The sequence below is a fragment of the Lethenteron reissneri genome, chromosome 34 (assembly GCF_015708825.2).
Source record: "Lethenteron reissneri isolate LAM-NWPU_2019-01 chromosome 34, ASM1570882v1, whole genome shotgun sequence".
In the NCBI taxonomy this organism is placed as follows: domain Eukaryota; kingdom Metazoa; phylum Chordata; class Hyperoartia; order Petromyzontiformes; family Petromyzontidae; genus Lethenteron; species Lethenteron reissneri.
The window spans coordinates 4,427,562-4,446,090 of NC_083812.1; the positions used below are offsets into that span (position 1 = coordinate 4,427,562).

The following is an 18,529-nucleotide window of genomic DNA, read 5'->3' on the forward strand; positions in this document are numbered from 1 at the left end:
ATGCAATGGGGGGGGGGGGGGGGGGGGGGGAGACCAAAACATGCCATTTGGCTATATATTTTCTAATAAAAAAATAAATGTTCTGAGTTCACCGATTGGCTGACCTAATACTACGTGGTGGACGATCTGTTAAAACGGGAGACCTGTAGCACGGTTGGGGCAAAAGGAACGACGCCGCAAATCTTGCCCCGTACGACATCTGTTTTGCACACAGCCTTTCATGCGCACACTGCAACAATAATGTTCATACCTAAAGCCCCCAGGACAAAGCTGCAAAGAAGAATCCGTCATACCATCTTCAAAGTTTGCTCGCGGGTGTGAGCGGCTGAACTGTTACTGTGGAGCGTCGCGGCAAGCGCGCTTGCTGTCACGGAGCGCGCTTCACACGTGGCCGCTTTGACTCCCGTCCCAAACAGGGAATGCTGGACGCTCTCTGGGCCCTCATGCGAAGTGGCTACGACCGCGTGTCAGTGATGAGGCCGCAGCCCGGCGATAAGGTACGTAGTCAATGCAGCGGTGACGGCAGTGAGCATTGGTGGCCCGTACCGTGCTGAGAAGTCCTAACGAGGATGACGCTGGGCTACAGTTATCCATCGCCGAGTCACAGCCGCCTGTCGGTCGGTCATACTTTGCTCAAATGTATTTTGATGGTGACCTAAGCCGAGAGGATCACAGTGCACTTCTTGAGGACTTCATGACGGTTTTTGCTTAACGCACAAAGGCTTAAGTGATCTTTGCCACGAGTGTGCGTGTTGTTTGAAACTCGTAGCAGTGGCTACTTGCCGGCGCACGCAACCAGTGACAGCTACGGCCTCAGAAAGTTTTTCTGATTCGCCGCGCTCGTCTTTAGCGAACGGTGCTTTTACCATGCGTAGAGCGCTACGCCACAGTGGCTTTTTCTCTATCAAGGTCTCTATTAGGATAACACCTGCATGAGCAGTTTGGTGTCTCTCTAAGAGTAAGTGGGCTGTGGGTCACATGATCTGGGCGGGATTACCCACATCAGGCACAGAGTGGTGTTGCGTTGTTGGCTTGGGGCCTGGTGCAAGGAAAGAAATGGGCCCCCCCCTGTTCAATGCCCCCCCCCCCCCTCCTCTTCCTAGCCCGGGGTCTGGGCCCCTCCAGTCTGTGGGACGCGGTGCAGTTGCACCGCCTGCACACACTCGATAGCCGCGCCACTGATCAGGCACCAAACGCAAAGGGCAGAGATTGTTGCACGTTCACATCGAGCCGCTTGCATGTTCTAACCCGAAAGGGTCGGATTACGTGCACATTCAAAAGAGCACAAGGGTAAAACAACTCTTGTCTCCAGAAAAGCAGCTTTTGGGCATAGACCGCCACAAAGTAGAACAAGGCTGTGTGGTCTGGTGAAGAGAGAAGAGGAATGCGAGCTGTGATATTGTATTGCAAGCACGGTCATTATCAGATGTTTAAAAATTAGATGTTTAAAACATTTTAAGGCGAGATGCTTGGCCCTGCCTCGACGCTCGGTGAACTGCAGCCAGGGTCGCAGCAAGTGGCCTCAATCTGGACGGCGTCACAGATACTGTCAGCGTTGGCCTGGCCGAGCTTTATGCCTCATTATTATATTCTTAGGTTTTTTCGGTAAAGTCACGTAGGTAAAACATTAAAAAAGTAAAATAAAATAAAAATCACGACGTTTCGGAGGCAACACAAGCTTCCGTCCTCAGGTGGGACCGTCACAGCCACGACAGCTGTATCAAGTAAATGAGAGATTGCAGGAGCTACCACTCCGTATATAATGGTTGGAGAAGGTGGTGGGGCAAGTACCGCATACTTTTTATTAATATGGTAAGGTGAGGCTTAAGAGGGTGAGCCTTTGTTATGGAGAGGTACGGTTTGTGACTCAACCTGTGACGGGGAGACAACCAATAAACATGGTAAAACTGTAATAGTTGTCTGTCAAATAAGATTGGCAAATAATTGTAGTTAAATCTTTTTTGCCTCATTATTAGATATTTAATTTATCTAAATGGTTATTTATTAACGCGTGTGAGCATTTATACTCTGACCAAGTCGTGGTGGCCCTCCGCAGCTGTTACCGTTTTCTTTTACTCAGATTTTTTTTTCAAGCTTTCACTTGAATATTTTTCGCACAAATGGAGATGGAAAACTAGCGCATACAAGCCAAGAGGTGTTAACACTGGAGCCAAGTGGACGTGCCTAGTTTATGTAACCATGTCAAGTAACCACAGCAGAATGTTCACCGCAAGAACAGCACTTAATGGGAACAATATTATTTCCAGTAAAGGGACACTGCCGTGGTACAACGGTTAGCACACTGGACTTGCAACACAATGGTCACTAGTTAGTTCTCCCCGTGCAGAGGTTGAAACAATGGGGCAGGTTTCTTAAATCCCCCAGCCTCTGGTTCACCCAGCAGTATAAATGAGTTCATCACAGTTAGTCGATCGGCAGGTTGCGTGTGGTGGGATAAAGCGTAAGTATTCCCACCACTTCCGAGACGAAAACTAAACTGTGAACATTTTTTTTTATTTTATCAGGGTGAGGCCCACTAAGCTATATGGCTCTTTTTTCAGAAGCGACCTGGCCACAACGAAGTGGCTCGTCAAATACACATTTGTAGCAACCAAATACTCTGAGATGCGTGATGTTGATGCTAAATGTGGGGGGGGAACCGGAGGACCCGGAGAAAAATCCACGCGAACACGGGAGAGAGAGAAACACAAGCAAACTCCAAATATACAGCAGCAGGCGTCTGGCCACCGTGGACACACTCGCTTGAGCTCTCTGTTGTCGAGGTGTTTCCGCCGGCAGCGGCATGAACGCGGAATTGCAGGACTGCACCTTTACCTTTAGACCTGTAAGACAGCTGTTCCCAAGCTTATGGCATGGATGAATCTATATTGCTGTATCTTCCATATATAAATCAATCTACCTAATCTTCCCGAAGTCGTATCTATAACCAATAAATACGTTTTTAAACATTACTTTCGCTAGGGGATCGTCTAAACTACGACATTATTTTAAAAGCTATCCATGCAGAGCAAAATAGAAATATGGATGCATACGAAAGATATATAAATGTCATCTTGTGTACAGTATTAAGTGAGTGCCAAACAATAGAACAATTCGGGCTAAGACCATGCTGATGTGAAAGCTGAAAATAACTTATCTCTATAATCATAACAAACACTTCTTCGAAGTGAATGTTGTGTAATTATAAAAGTGTTAGAGTTGTCTGGCGAACACGTTAGACAGATGTTAACGGTTAATGAAACTTTTTGTTTAAGTTAACATCCACGTATCGTTTTTTTTCCTTGCCCAAACAATAAACAGAGGACAATTAATCATAAATTCTGGTACGGACAAGACATATATTTGTCATCAACTCTCCGTCTCTATAATTAAAGCCAACACATCTGTGTATTCAGAATAATCTACACCATGTGAACCCGCCAGCTGGCTGAGCGGCAGAGCTAGCAGACCCACAATCGGAATGTTATGGGTTCATATCCTGGTCAGGGGTTGACTCGACACCAGTGCCAGATGATCCTAGTAGCAAAAGTAGCTACAAATGCTCCGGGCCCAACACTTTCAAGGGGGGCCCCGCGCTAAATGCTTTCAAGCTATCAATTCCGGTTCAGTGATTCTGCACTTGCTCTATCACTATAGTACTATACCGCCTTTTATAAACGACTGGGTGTTTAAGGTTAGCGATTTGTCATTATCTGGCTGTATAGCAAATGAAAAAATACAATTATTTTGCTGTGCAAGTTAAAAATGTGTTTTTTTTAATATTTAGGGCCCCTTTATAACAACATATGCTACAGGCCCCGCACTAGCTTAGTCCGGCACTGCTCGACACGTCACCCCTCCGAGGTCGATTAAGTGAATTCTGTTGTGTGTGTGTGTGTGCGCGTGTGGGGAAGTCAACAACGGTGGTTGTCCTATGGATAGACTCACCCCCGCCATGTGAATGTGGATTTCCCACCATTGGCTCAAGGCTTTAAGTGGGAGCTGAGCGTCGCGTCAATGCGTATTTGAGCGGGAAATCAGTTGGACTCTTTTGACGCCATCTGGCCCTCCTGGGGGACGAGGTTTATAAAACACTGCGGCCACCCTCCCTGCGGAGCCTGCATTCGTGCTTGCGAAGCGTGGAGACTTTGCATCCGTTTGCCATGACTTTGCTGCCCCGCAGTTTGTGGTGCTGGCCCATTTGTGGCTGGGGCGGGAGGGGGGGTCCTAAGTAAACAAAAATTTTTTGACTTGCCTACCATTTTCTCAAGTTTGTACCACTACGATTTTTTTTATTTTTTTGCTGTTGTAACTTGCGGACCCACCCGTATTGGATTTCTGTGAAAAAAAGAGCTTAGTAGCTCTTCGGATTCCTCCTGCAAGCTAAATACAGATTTTGATATTTTTGGGTCCCCCCCACCCCCCTCCCCACCCCTCTCCCCACCCCTCACCCCACCTCTCCCTTACAATTCAGAAAACCGTTGCGATGTCGAAGTAATGTAAATGTCGATAGAAAAGTTGAGATGCAGCGAAATTAAATAACACTGATGCAGACAAGATAGCGATGAGAGACATTAATTTGGCGTGTTATGTGCATTTTCTTGTTTTGCTTGTTTGGCTTTGAATTTTAGCTCGTATCGGTTAAGCCGATATTTCAATTGGTCCCCTTGATTTGCGGCAGGCCAAAGCCTCTTCTTGGGTTGCTTTTGCCCAGTGCCGTCACTGCTTGTGTTTCGTTTCGTTCTCCCTCCCGCGCACCTCCGATTTAGTACGGTTGCCTACGTATGGTGCCAGAGAAGCTTAACATACACATACATTCTAGATTTGAAGCTTTCGTGACTGCAAGGATTCATATTCTTAGGTTTTTTTCGGTAAAGTCACGTAGGTAAAAAATTAAAATTAATAAAAGTAAAATAAAAATAAAATAAAAATCACGACGTTTCGGAGGCAACACAAGCGTCCGTCTTCAGGTGGAACCGTCACAGCACGATAGCTGTATCAAGTGAGAGAAATTCCAAGAAAACAGTCGTTGTATATATACTGGTTGAGGGTGGGAGGAGCCAAGGTAGGCCCTAAATATTATTTTTGTGAGGTTCGGTGCGGCTGAAGTACGCTCTACATAATAATAGGCTCAGTCAACCATTCTACACAACAAAGACTAACTTCCTGACAGCGAGTTAAGCCGCACCACCTCTACATAATAATAGGCTCAGTCAACCATTCTACACAACAAAGGCCCATTCCTAACAGCGTACTTCATCCGCACCGAACCTCACAAAAATAATATTCAGGGCCTACCTTGGCTCCTCCCACCCTCAACCAGTATATATACAAGGACTGTTTTCTTGGAATCTCTCTCACTTGATACAGCTATCGTGCTGTGACGGTTCCACCTGAAGACAGAAGCTTGTGTTGCCTCTGAAACGTCGTGATTTTTAAAATAATTTTTTTACTTTTATTAATTTTAATTTTTTACCTATGTGACTTTACCGAAAAAACCTAAGAATATACACATACATACATTCATAGTGGCACCGATTACATTCTGATTATTTTTGGTTATAAAAGCGAAACTTATCATTAAAACATTTACACCTCGCGCAACAAATTACGTACAATACATATTATATATAATAATACACATTTCACAAACAATTTCTATCGCTCGTAAAAGCATACACACACACAAAGAAACACTGTAATTATAGTAACATAGAAATAGAAACGTCGTTAAGTATGCATTACGACCACATAAGTACCGTTTAACACGTAAGCTTTCGCGACCAATATCATCTATAATCCAGGTTTTTTTTGGGGTTAGAGCGCGTAAATATGAATGTCGTTAAACCTTCCAGTACAAAAATCTAGCTGCCGCCTGATGAAGCTAGTTGTAATTACTGACGAAACGTCGTACTCAGATTGTAAATGTTGTGGATTTGATCTCCAACACACCGGTGTGCTGTACTAGTGACAAATTGGCATCTTCTGTTTACGTGACAAACCTAACTAATTGGCTGTGTAGGGTGGTGGCGGGTTTAACGACACATTTGTATTTACGCGATCTAACCCAAAAAAACCTGTATTATGGGCAAATAAGTACCGTGTGATAACCAATCATGCCACTCGGATGCTGTCCTGTAAGGGTCAGCACACTGGACTTGCAATCCAGAGGTCAGTGGATCATTTAACCTGAGCGGCAGTGGAAACAAACGGGCAAGTTTCTGTAATGCCCACCAACCTCTCTCCACCAAGGAGCGTAAATGAGAAATGCTGCAGTCAGTCGATCGGAAGGTCACGTGTGGTGGGGCAGAGTGTAGGTAACTCTTACCTCTTCCAAAATACGTCTAGCCAGCGTGGAAGACGAGGCCAAATACCCTCTAGAGGGGGTAATCAGGAGCTCTGAGTGGAGGCCCTTTTGTCAGCAGTGGCGTGAGCAAGACATTTCAGGGCTGCAGCTTTACCCTTTAAAAAATATATATATCTTTAAAGTGTTATTTCACACACATACACGATACACATTTGTAATCCTTCTAACACACACAGACACAAACATCACGAAGTTATTATTACATTGCGAACTTCAGAAATGTGATGACTTGAAAAAAAAAACGATGACTGTACGTTGTTTCCTATGCACAGGGTCGCTGCATGACCATGAGGCGCACTTGACGGAGGGCGGCTGGACCGCGAGCAGAACCAAAGTCGAAGATTATCTTCCCACGTGACATTGCACCCACGTCGGCCATTTTCTTTTTTTAAGCAGGCGGCCATCTTGTTGGGAGGCAGTGGTCGCTCCAAACCAAGGGGGTCAGCAACCAAAATGAACAAGAGCCGTTTTTGTTCGAATTCGGTGCAAAACTCAACATTTCAAGGGCCACGATGCAAGCGAATGCATACACATTACGTTGCGAAATGGTCCGCAAAGAGCCGCGCATGCCTCCGTAGCGGCAGGTTTGCCGACCCCTGCGCGAAACGTAGTGCCCCACGCCAACGAATGTGAACGCCACTGCTGCCACCGGGTCCCGGTCTTCCCAGGATCAGCCTCAGTTTGAGATTGTTTTCCGGAATTTGTACGTCTCCCCAGGAAATTAAAAGTTCCTGATGGTTTTCTTTGGGTGGTCAGATGCTTAATAATACACCATTCGTGACAATGCGCGTATGGATGTAGTTCTCTCTTCTGCCAGTATTATGAGCTATTCCTCTTGCCATATGCGCCATGGTTTTTTTTTGTATCTCAAGAGGTGGGAAACCTAACGGATTGCATTCAAGAGCAAGCGATCTAGAACTTCTCATAAAGCCACGACAAGATCCACGGCGATAGACTGCAGAGCAGACTACACTCTACTTTTGGCAGGGTTCAATCCCGTCTCCTTATGTACCGTATGTTTAACTTTTTTCAAACCGTACCTAGCAAGCCAACCGTGATAATTGGAGGTGCGGGGAGAAGTACAAAAATCTAAACACAAAAATAAGTTCTAGCTTGTTGAAGTGAATTCCCACCCCTACCTTGTTCTCTGGATTATACAACGCATCCCGACCCCCCTGTAGTTTGTAGCAGAACTTGGAGGTGTGTGTCTTTATAATCTGGTAGGTGTTTGTGTGATCATATTAGCTTAACTTGATCGACTCCCGGGCACTAATTTGAGGGATATCTTCATTTCGGGGGCGTCTTATGATCTAGAGAATGAGGAAGATGTTGGGCCCAGCTATTTGTTAACTTCCCCCTTTCATGTGTGTCTTGTCCGTTTATCTGTATAAATCAACGGACTTCTCATGAACACGAGAAGATCTATTTTCCTGCTGTCAATCGTTCAAATAAATACTGCCTGTGATAAAGAAATCAGCCAATTATATAGACCGTGCAGAACAGTCATTTGTGTTTCGGCTGTATTTATCAGCATTTTTTAAAAATAAGTATTGGTGTCATTATGATGTATGCTTTACAGCTTCTGAATCCAAATATAAATCATTAAACATTACATCTACTTGACTTTACAGCTCAGCCAACGATATCTTTCAGCCTAGGCTCTAGGGATATTGCCTTTTCAAACGTTTAGGCTCGGTTTCAGACCTGATTTGGTATTTTAAGATTATAATTTAAATGTATTGCATTTTTATAAATTTAAGGATTTTAAATATTAATAATTTATTTAATGACTTTTATATCAAGCATCATCGGGAGAACATGTCATACATCACTTTCTGTGATGTTACATTTTTGCATGAATCCAAAAGTATTTTTTTTACATCATCCGAAATTTCTATATAGGCCTGATTTTCAGATTTTTTGGATGCATTCCAAAAAACATTGGGAACACATCCCAAGTTGAATCACAAACGCCTAAACTCTTTCCATTGCACCGGTTTGCTGCCTACACATGGAGAACAGTGGCCCTTGTCGAAGCCAAGCCGGAAAGTACGCCGACATATCTCATGTTGAGTACGTTCTACCCTCGCCGCTAATGCCTGGTGACATTGAGCCGGCTAAATTAAACACAAGATTGGCTCGCGTTGGCCATGATTGTACTCGCTGAGATGTTTAATAATTCCTGCCTCGTGTCGAAGTCCGGTCGGCTCTTCGTTGCTGCGGGCAGCATTATCCACAGTCCACGTATTCATGAATTTGCAACTGCTTTTCCCAAAAATGTTACGACACTTATGTAATAATTTTTCAGTTCAGTGCTGTTTGAAGGCCTCTTCACATCGTATCAGCTGCACCAGTTGTTTGGCCATACTTTACCATTCTGAAGCACGCGGGGGACCACGTACCGGTTCAGATATCGATCGCCGCTGATGTCAAACGTTGCCGAGAATGGAACTCAGGTCATCGGTAATTGTTTTTTTCACCCTTTTTTCTGGCAACAAATCTCACACGCCATGTTTGTATTGACCACAATACCTGCGGTCGGAATGCAAACAAAAAACACAACTCTGATAATGTATGCACTGTCCTTGAAATTGATTGGTCCACACCCGAGACAGCTTTTCTTAGAGCCTAGTCTCACATGGTGTTGGACCAGATGACGCGGTGCGCTAACTAGCCACGGGGCCACCACTTTGCCTCGTCACGCGATGTGTTACGTGAAAAGCTTTCGGGTTACAAAGGGACGTGCAAGACAATAAATTATCAAAATGGTTTGGAAACAAATTCCAAGGTATGCGTAGGCTCAGACGTTGTGTTGTATTTTTTGTTACGTCTGCACCTGTGTTATAGCATCCGTATGCAATTGTGAGCATTAAGAGGCAAACATACACGAGTAGGTGTGACTCTGTGCTATATTGCCAACAGTTTTTTTTTTTACACTGCCTATTTGCCTTCACGCCTACCTCCAAGAAATATGAAATGATGGGTAAACATTGCCAGGGAATTTCTGTCTCCGCATGAGTTTAGTGTTGCACCTCCCTTGACTGCAACGTGCCCCCGAGCAAGACTGTTCATCTGTACATAAATTGCGCGGAAGAAATTCACACATTTCAATCGACTGTGTGCCTATATGGGTTCGCTAATCATGAAAAGCTTGTAGATGTATAATTTTTTCAAGGTCGGGACAACAACAGCAGCAACAACAACCGTTGCAGATGTGGAAATCGAACAGTGTTGCAAAGCTGCGTCTCTTCGTGGTTATTAACATGCGCACTCGCCGACCTCAAGCTAAACGCGCAACAGGACCCGGCCCTCCCCTTGACCGCAGGACACGCGTACAGTGCGGCCGGAGAGCACCATTTATTTAACGGAGGCCGCACCACTTTAATAACGAGCATCTGCACCGACCGTTCCCAAGCTGTGATCCGCCCGGCTGCCAAGTTTCTGTCGCGTCCCCAATGCCCCCGAGAGGCATCACGCGTCTTTGGGAGGCATCCGTCGTAGCCTCGTGAGCACACGCGCTCGCCACTCCGTGCGGTTCTTTTGCCGATTTTTTTTCACGTTTCGCCTTTTTAGCCGGGATTTAGTTTGGCAGCAGCACCGAGCCGCAGAAGAAGGGCAAGTTGTCGTTGTTGTTGTTGCTGCTGTTGTAACGGCGCATTGCGCGGACGTTTGACGCCGCGTAAAATCTTGCGTTGGAACGAACCGCTGCCGGCCTTCACAGTATTTATGGATGCCCCAAAAAAGAGAAAAATTCCAAAAAATATATTTACTTGAATTCAGTGTACGTAACTAATCTAGCGAGTAATTTCAACGTCATGTAGACCACTAATACCACAGTAGAACCTTAAACGTTGCTTGTGAAACCGTTGTATCTGGATATCATGCTTGCTTTTTTTATAATAAAACATTCGTTTCTTTCACAACTTTAAATGATTCACGAATCCTGTTTTCAGAACATTCTCGTCTTTGCATATAAAAAAAAAATCCGCACGGTTTATGATGTTTTTTTTTACGCAAGCGTTCACTCGAACATCTCAGTTTAAGCAATTAAAAGGACGGGTACCTCAACGTCAAATATGCGCACACACAATTATATACCGAGTACATTCACAGAAGGGGAGCCCCAGCGAGGGGGTGGGGGGGATAGTTTGTAACACACGGCATACTGCATCTAATTTCACAACGTGCTTGCGTTCAAACCACAAGAACGAGACGAACCACAGCCACTTGGCGGTCCAAAAGCAACGTCCATTGCAGGAGTTATTCTTGTTTTGTTTCACCCTCGAGCCATTAGTGACTGACATTCATGAATCCAGTGGTACTATATTTTTGAAGCCACCACATCCTACAAGGAACGTTTGAAATGGGCACACCAGTGAATGGAAATCCCTTCTTGAAACAACGCCGTGCGAAGAATGCCCTCTTCACAGATGTGCCACACAGCCTGGCGCCACGTGACCTTCCAGTGCCAGGGACCAGAGCTGCGGCTGCGAGGACGACAAATCGCATCTCCATCCGTCCAAGTCGTGCACGCGTGGCAAAGTGATTGAATCGGAAATGCAAAAGTGGCGGCGTCAACCCTTTCCGCGCGGCGTCGACCTCACGATCGCATACATACGTACTTACATTCCACTATAGGCATAAAGCTGCAGTGATAGAGAACGTGCGATGCATTCATAGCATCGCAGCAGAAGAAGAAGAAGAAACGTGGGGAGCCCTCTTTATTGTGCCCAGACAGCCTGTATTCTCAGCGTGGGAGCAGAACGACTGGTGAGCTATGGAAAGGCAGTGCTGCTGAAAGTGTTCGCAGTGCCAAGCGGAGAGCCAAGGTGCACGTGCTCTGGACTCTGCACGAGACCGGCATTTGCTTCACCTGCTTTTTTTTGTCGTCCATAATAGAGTTTTTTTGGGGGGTTAGATCGAGTATAATTAGATAAATGTGTCGTTAAACCCACCGCCACCTGACACAGACGATTAGTAAGGGCTGCCACGTAAACAGAACACGCCAATTTGTTACGAGTACTGCACACAGTGTGTTGGAGAGCCATGCCACAACATTTACAATCTGAGTGCTCAGAGCCATGCCACAACATTTACAATCTGAGTGCTCAGAGCCAAGCCACAATATTTACAATCTGAGTACTCAGAGCCATGCCACAACATTTACAATCTGAGTGCTCAGAGCCATGCCACAACATTTACAATCTGAGTGCTCAGAGCCATGCCACAACATTTACAATCTGAGTACTCAGAGGCATGCCACAACATTTACAATCTGAGTACTCAGAGCCATGCCACAACATTTACAATCTGAGTACTCAGAGCCATGCCACAACATTTACAATCTGAGTACTCAGAGCCAAGCCACAACATTTACAATCTGAGTACTCAGAGGCATGCCACAACATTTACAATCTGAGTACTCAGAGCCATGCCACAACATTTACAATCTGAGTACTCAGAGCCATGCCACAACATTTACAATCTGAGTACTCAGAGCCAAGCCATAATATTTTCGATCTGAGAACTCGGATTGTAAATGTTGTGGCTTGGCTCTCCAACGAATTGGCACGTTCTGTTACCGTGACAACTCTTACTAGTTGGCTGTGTCGGGTGGTGGCGGGTTTAACGACACATTTATATATTTACGCGATCTAACCCAAAAAAAAAACCTGTGTTATGGATTATTTTGGTTGCGAAAGCCAATGTGTTAAACGGAGCTTTTTTTGGTTTCCCCACTGAAATCCACTTTGCGCACTAACAGACACCAATGCCGGACAAGCCTCACAGAGACGAGAAGGAACAATCCACTCTCAACCTTAATAGAATCCATTTACAACAACAACAACAAAAAACAACCCTTGTCTTGTCATTTTGACCAATAAAAAGGTACAATTATACAGCATGGGTCACGGAAGTCCATAGGCTGATGAAGTGGAAGACTTTTATTTATTTGTAGCGATGGATTATGTGTGAATATACACGTGCGTTCGTGCGTGTATGTTCATGGTGGCACAGTGGGGAGCGGTAGTGTAGCGGTTAGCGCACGGCGCTATGAACCCCGTGACCCGGGTTCGATTCCCGCTCATGACCAAGACCAGTGACGATTATCTGAACCAGTCATGGGCCTTCAGTAGGTCGACTCAGCCTCACATGAGTATCTGGTGCGGTGTGTAAACATCGCCACTGGGGAGACAAAGGCGGTCAGGCGTGGTGCTGGCCACTCTCCTCCCTCGTGTGCCAGGCCGGCCTTCGTAGGTGCTTGCCAACAGCACTTGCCCCAACAGTCCGTTGCAGGCTATACGGGGGATATTTGTCTTTGTCTTTTGGTGGTGGCACAGTGGGGAGCACAGGTGGTGTATCTACCAAATAATCGCTGCCTCCTGACCTCATTCCAGCGAGCCTTGGACACTTCACGTGACCTCCAAGTGCACCCTAGCCTGGCCCAAGCACTGAGATGACATCATTGTCAGTTAGTGGCAAGTGGTGGTGGTGGTTGTTGTTGTTGTTGTTGTGGTTGTGGTGTGCATGTGTGCCAGAACAAGTACGTTTGCAAGAGCACTTTGGTGTCGGAGAAAACAATATCATGAGAGCCCACAGCGTTGTAGCAGTGATCAGCCACGGCGGAAGAATTCGTCCTGCCGTGTTTCAAATCTGCCTTGTGCTCGCGAATACGGTTTGATATGTGTCGTTTCGTTTCCCCAATGTAGCAATCACCACAAATACAACTCAGTTTGTAGACTCCAGGATACTGCAAGTCAGGAATGACATCTTTTACGGATGGGATCAGATCACGGATTTTGTGTACTGTACTGAATCGGACCTGAATCTTGTGTTTGTTTAAGATTTTCGAAATATTTTTGGTAAGGCCTGCTATGTATGGCAACGTAATGGTTTTTTGAAGTGCAAGTCAGAATGACATCCTTTACGGATGGGATCAGATCACGGATGTTGTGTCCTGTACTGAATCGGACCTGCATCTTGTGTTTGTTTAAGATTTTGGACATCTTTTTGGTAAGGCCTGCTATCTATGGCAACGTGATGGTTTTAATTTCCCCAAAAACAATGTTATGCCCAGCTTTTCGTACCTACATTTGCAATCGCACAATAAAACGTATACTAACATCTTTATAATTACATCTTCCGTCCTAAGACGGGCTAACAAGCTAGTCTAAATATATTTGGCGTCGAAGGTTCATCAGTATCACCATCATAGTCATTTTCACTCATTAATATCACCGAAGCATGTTTTTGAAGTGCTGTAGACGGATGGGGTAGATGAATGGGTAAGAGGTAGCTAGGAGGGTGCATGCCTCCAAAGCAGCCCCAATTGTTTTGTAATTTTGACAAATACAATTCTACAGCATGGGTCAAGAAGGTCCACAGACTGAAGAATTGAAATAAATAAAAAAGCCTGTGTGTGCGTGCTCGCTAACAGCGCTTGCCCCAATAGTCTGTCGGCTATATGGAGGATCTTTATCTGTGTCCGCACGTGAATTTCAACCGTCGCATCACCCACGGTGATCCACACTAGCGCATAATGAACTTTCATATAATTCAGCACAATTGTATCTACAGTGGTACCCTGGAGATCGAACTTAATTCGTTCCAGAAGTCAATTCGAACACCGATTTGTTCGAACACCGAATTAATTTTCCCCACAAGAATGAAAGTAAATGACATGAATTGGTTCCAGACACAAGACATCTCTCATTATGAAGCATTTTTACACGAAGTTTACAGTAATTACATGCATAAAATCTTACAATAAAACAACAAATGCAATAAATAAATTGAGACATTGTGTATGGATAAACACCAAAAACACTAAAATAAAGGAAATTTACCAAAAAGTTAAGGAACGATGTTTTGCGGATAACTGCACTGGGTGAGAGCTACGTGTTAACTGAGCCTCTCATACGGTAAAACCTTTGTCTGGGCAAGCGTCATGCACGCTGGGCCATACGCGTTTCAGCCATACAGGTTCTTTCAAGTCACGATTGCCCGTTCGACCTGAGAATTTCGTTCGGTTTCCGGGGCAAAAATGTTCGGAAATATCGTTCGAACACCGATTTGTTCGAGTTCTGGTGTGTTCGATCTCCGAGGTTCTACTGTATAAAGCATTGCAGAGCAAGCATATGCTCCAACAAAGATCTCTCATACAAAAGACAAACCTTAACATCGCCTGCCTAATGTTAGCTATGCAGAAACAACAAAAAACCTCGACATGCTTATCAATAAATGAATATTAGTTATAATCCCCCCAGCATTGCATTGTCAATGGGTCATCACCTGCAGTGGCCACTTTTTTTTTTAAAGAAAGTAAAACCCCACCACAAAACAATCTGACAATTATTTACCACCACATTTGCACAAGATACAGCATGACATTATTTGAATTTCTATCGCGTCCAAACGTGGCATCATGTCAAAAGGCTGCACTTGAATCTGCGGGCATATTTATTTACTACTCTACTATTTTTATTTTACCAGGTAAGGCCCACTGAGCTTTTTAGCTCTTTTTCAGAAGCGACCTGGCCACGAATTATAACCCAATGAAGTAGCTTATCGTGTGGAAATCTATAGCAGCTAAATACATGTTTCTAAATGTGGAGGGAAAAACCAGAGGACCCAGAGAAAAGTCCACGCGACCATGGGGAGAACATGCAAACTCCAAATATACAAGCATCAGGGTCGGGATCGAACCCACGACCTCCTGTATACCAGGCGAGGTAGTTAACATCTCGCCATTGTGGCGAGAAGTTAAAGAGAGGTAGCCAGCCATAGGTCGAGGAGAAATTAGGTAATGTCCTTAGACTTGAAGAGGGTGCAGGGAGTGTGCAGCACGGATGACAGGGGGAGTGGAGTTCCAGATCATTCGGAAGCAGAGGAGAATGAGAGAACAAGTGACCTTCCACCGAGCGAAGTTTGACCGGGGGCTTTGACAGAATTCCTCGGTTGCCGGAGCGGAGGATGCGTGGACGGGAGTCGAGTTGGAAGAGAGAGAGAGGGGAAGATGTCGGCAGCGGGCGAGTCCGTGATTTGCACAAATTGTGGAGGCAGAAAGATGGCTGTCGGGCTGAAGAGTCACGTCAATGGCCGCCCCTGGTCATGACATGAGGAGCGGCGAGTGATGGACCGTCCTGTCGCCTTACGCAATTACGCCTATTTGCCGAAAATCCGGCCAGACCGCGAGTCACTTCGCATTTGCCGTTTGTGACGCGGAGTGAAAAATCAGAAGGGAAATTTTTGACAAAACGACACGACTTGACGTGAACAGGGTGAGACAATGACCGGCGCAAGGCCCTCGGTGCCACACCTCCACGCCCTCGGGCCTTCTGCCAATTAAAGCCCACGACGAAACTCCAGCAAACTAGAATGCGTACACTTTTTTCCCTTAAATGTGCATTCGTCATCGAGATAGTTTGCATGGACAACTGATCTCGGCTTGCAGTACATTATTTGCTCACGGATGATATTTGTTTTACATTGTGTGATTTTCTTGTTTGTTTAAATATTTGACCGTCGGCGTACGGCGTGAAAAAAATAACATGCAAACGAAATGGCCTTAAATAGAGATTTGACCAGGAGCAATGCTCGCGCAAGATACTTCAAGAAACTGGAAAAGGCACTGCTCACCATCCGGTTCAAACCATTTTGATCACAATTTTCCCATTATCTTGCTAACAAAAAAGACAAACGTTCAGTATATGCATTCATTTTTTTTTTATCGGGCCTGGATACAACATTTAGGATCCAAACTGTTCTTTTGTTTTGCATTCAAACGAAGATATGACATCACAGGAAGTGTCATCACCTCCATGATGTCACATCCACATTGTTTCCACCAACAATGGTGGCATGTGCCATGCCGTGATGTCATATTTGTTACCAAAAAGATATGTCCAATTATTAGGTACAAAAATGTTTCTGAAAATCCGACAATTAAAAAAAGAATCCATAGTTGTCTTTAAAAGTTCACATTTGAACCTTATGGCGGTACCCCGGGGTACAATAGTACCCCGGCTCTCGCATAATGTCCGTGATGCGGTAATTTTTAGTCTGTTGATGGTCGACGATGCGGCAATTGACTCATCTCGACGAGCTGTACACTATGATGTACCACTACAGTGCGTACGAGCGTTCAGGGTTTCGGCGCAATCGTCCTCGCTGCGTTTCGACATCATGGAGTAGTACTGATTTCGGTATGATTGGTACCCCAATCGTGGAGTTGAGTAACACCCCTGGACAAAAATAGTGTCCCAGAAATAAAATATTGAATTGCCTCGGCCATTTTGTATTATTTGGTAACCCAGGGTACCGCCACAAGGATCATTTGTTAAATTCTGCAATGTGCAACTCGTCCCTATATATACCTAGGTTCTACAAAAGACTTACTATAAGGTAACTATTCATATGCCAATTCAAAAACTGCTCATCAGAAAGCATTTTTTCAATGTAATTCTTATCAGGGTCAATAGTGTAAACAAGTGCTGTCTCCAACCCTTGTTTTCCACTCAATCTCTCCGGCCTCCATATGTATGTGCTATGAATGAGGGCAATTGACCAACATATTGCCTATTCTATATGTTTCATCTTCTTAGTTCTTTCGGTAAAGTCACGTAGAAGGGCCGAAACATCGTGAGAATTGTATTTTATTATGATTTATTTTATTATTTTCCTTCTACGTGACTTTACCGAAAGAACCAAGAAGATGAATCCCTGCAGTCACGAAAGCTTTAAATCGAAATTTATATATGCTTCCTTTAAAAGCAGCGTTCCTGATGAATGTGTTGTTAACTGACCAAGCAGTTGACAATTTTGTAAACTCCAATTTTGGTCAGTTAACTTGACTCTGGGAGAGATTCAGGAGACAATGAAATTTAGGATTCAAATGACTTATCGAGTAATCCTATGGTTATACATTTTTTGTGTGTACGTTTAGAATAAAAAATACAATATGAAAGCGAGACACAATTGCAGCTCTTTTGCCAGAAGCCATGCAGAGACAATTGTTCCAGGCTGTACCTTGTAAATGACACTATCTGTCGCACGTGTCCTGAGTGCAGTCTAATTCCATTTGCAAGACACTTCAGTTAAGTGCCAAGCACCAGTTATAGGTTTTAGCTTCAATGACGCGTGATCGAATGCGGCTGCATTGTTAGTCGATAAGGCAGCTAAGTGATTTGACAAAATGTATATCTAGAAGTCAAAGCTTTCAAGACATAGTTCTTAAACTTCAGAGACCAAGCCAATGCCCGCCCCCAACGCCAAATAGGATCCATAATATGAACATAAATAATCAAATGAACGCACGTGAATTGCTTTGTATTAAGCTAAGCACCAACTGTCTGCCAATAAAATAATCATTTAAAAAAAAAACATTGTCTCACCGATGTCTTTGAGAAAGAAAGAAAGAAAGGAAAAAAAAATGGCAGTTACTGCGCGGACATAATGAATGCGATCACAAAGCTCGTTACGTTCAATAATTAGCATATTTTAATGAGCGAGGAGTGGAAGGAACACCCAACGTTGGAGCCGGGATAGCGTGTTTTAATTAAAATGTCGTTTGCATCCATTGCGACATTGCTAATGCCTCCCTGAGCTATGTGACTCTCAACGCTCGCTCCTCAAATGCCAGACAGTACTCTGGGAAAAGATTTACACTGTGTGTGCTCGCTCACGGAGAAAGAAAAAAAAGAGATCCTTCCTGGACACCGCGGTTATTTATCGCGTGGACATTATTTTCTTATTACTTTATAATTGCAGGATTTTATAGTACCCTTTTTGAGAACGGAGCGATACAAAACGAGACGTGATTTCGCGCGCCACACCGCACGCACCATCCTAGCGGGGTTTTTTTTTTACTTTACGCTGCAACGGCGGTAAATTAATGGGAGTTAATTGAAACATTTTGTATCGTTAACTGCAGAAAATTAAATAGCGTTCATCGAATTTTGTTTTGTTTTTGCATGGTCAGCAGATTGAAACATGCGAATGGCAGAAATAGGATATACTTTATAAAGAGAAACAAATAAACACTGTTTATATCACCGCAAAAATAAATTCCGAGATTATAAACATAACAAATGATAAACTAGCCGTCTTCTTTAATTCCAAATTACGATGATCATAAAGATGGACTGGGATCCCACTGATGGC

At 44.4% G+C, this 18,529-nt stretch overlaps 1 protein-coding gene across 1 annotated transcript in view; it reads left to right on the plus strand.

Annotated features, from left to right (window-relative positions):
• Positions 1-10,290, plus strand: part of LOC133350567 (anthrax toxin receptor 1-like) — an 82,442-nt gene extending 72,152 nt beyond the window's left edge. Inside the window, exons 18-19 of the mRNA XM_061565032.1 lie at positions 417-497; positions 6,640-10,290. Coding sequence (XP_061421016.1) covers positions 417-497; positions 6,640-6,669 — 111 coding nt within the window. The 3' untranslated portion in view covers positions 6,670-10,290. The remainder of the gene's footprint in view (positions 1-416; positions 498-6,639) is intronic.
• The last annotated feature ends 8,239 nt before the right edge of the window (positions 10,291-18,529 follow it).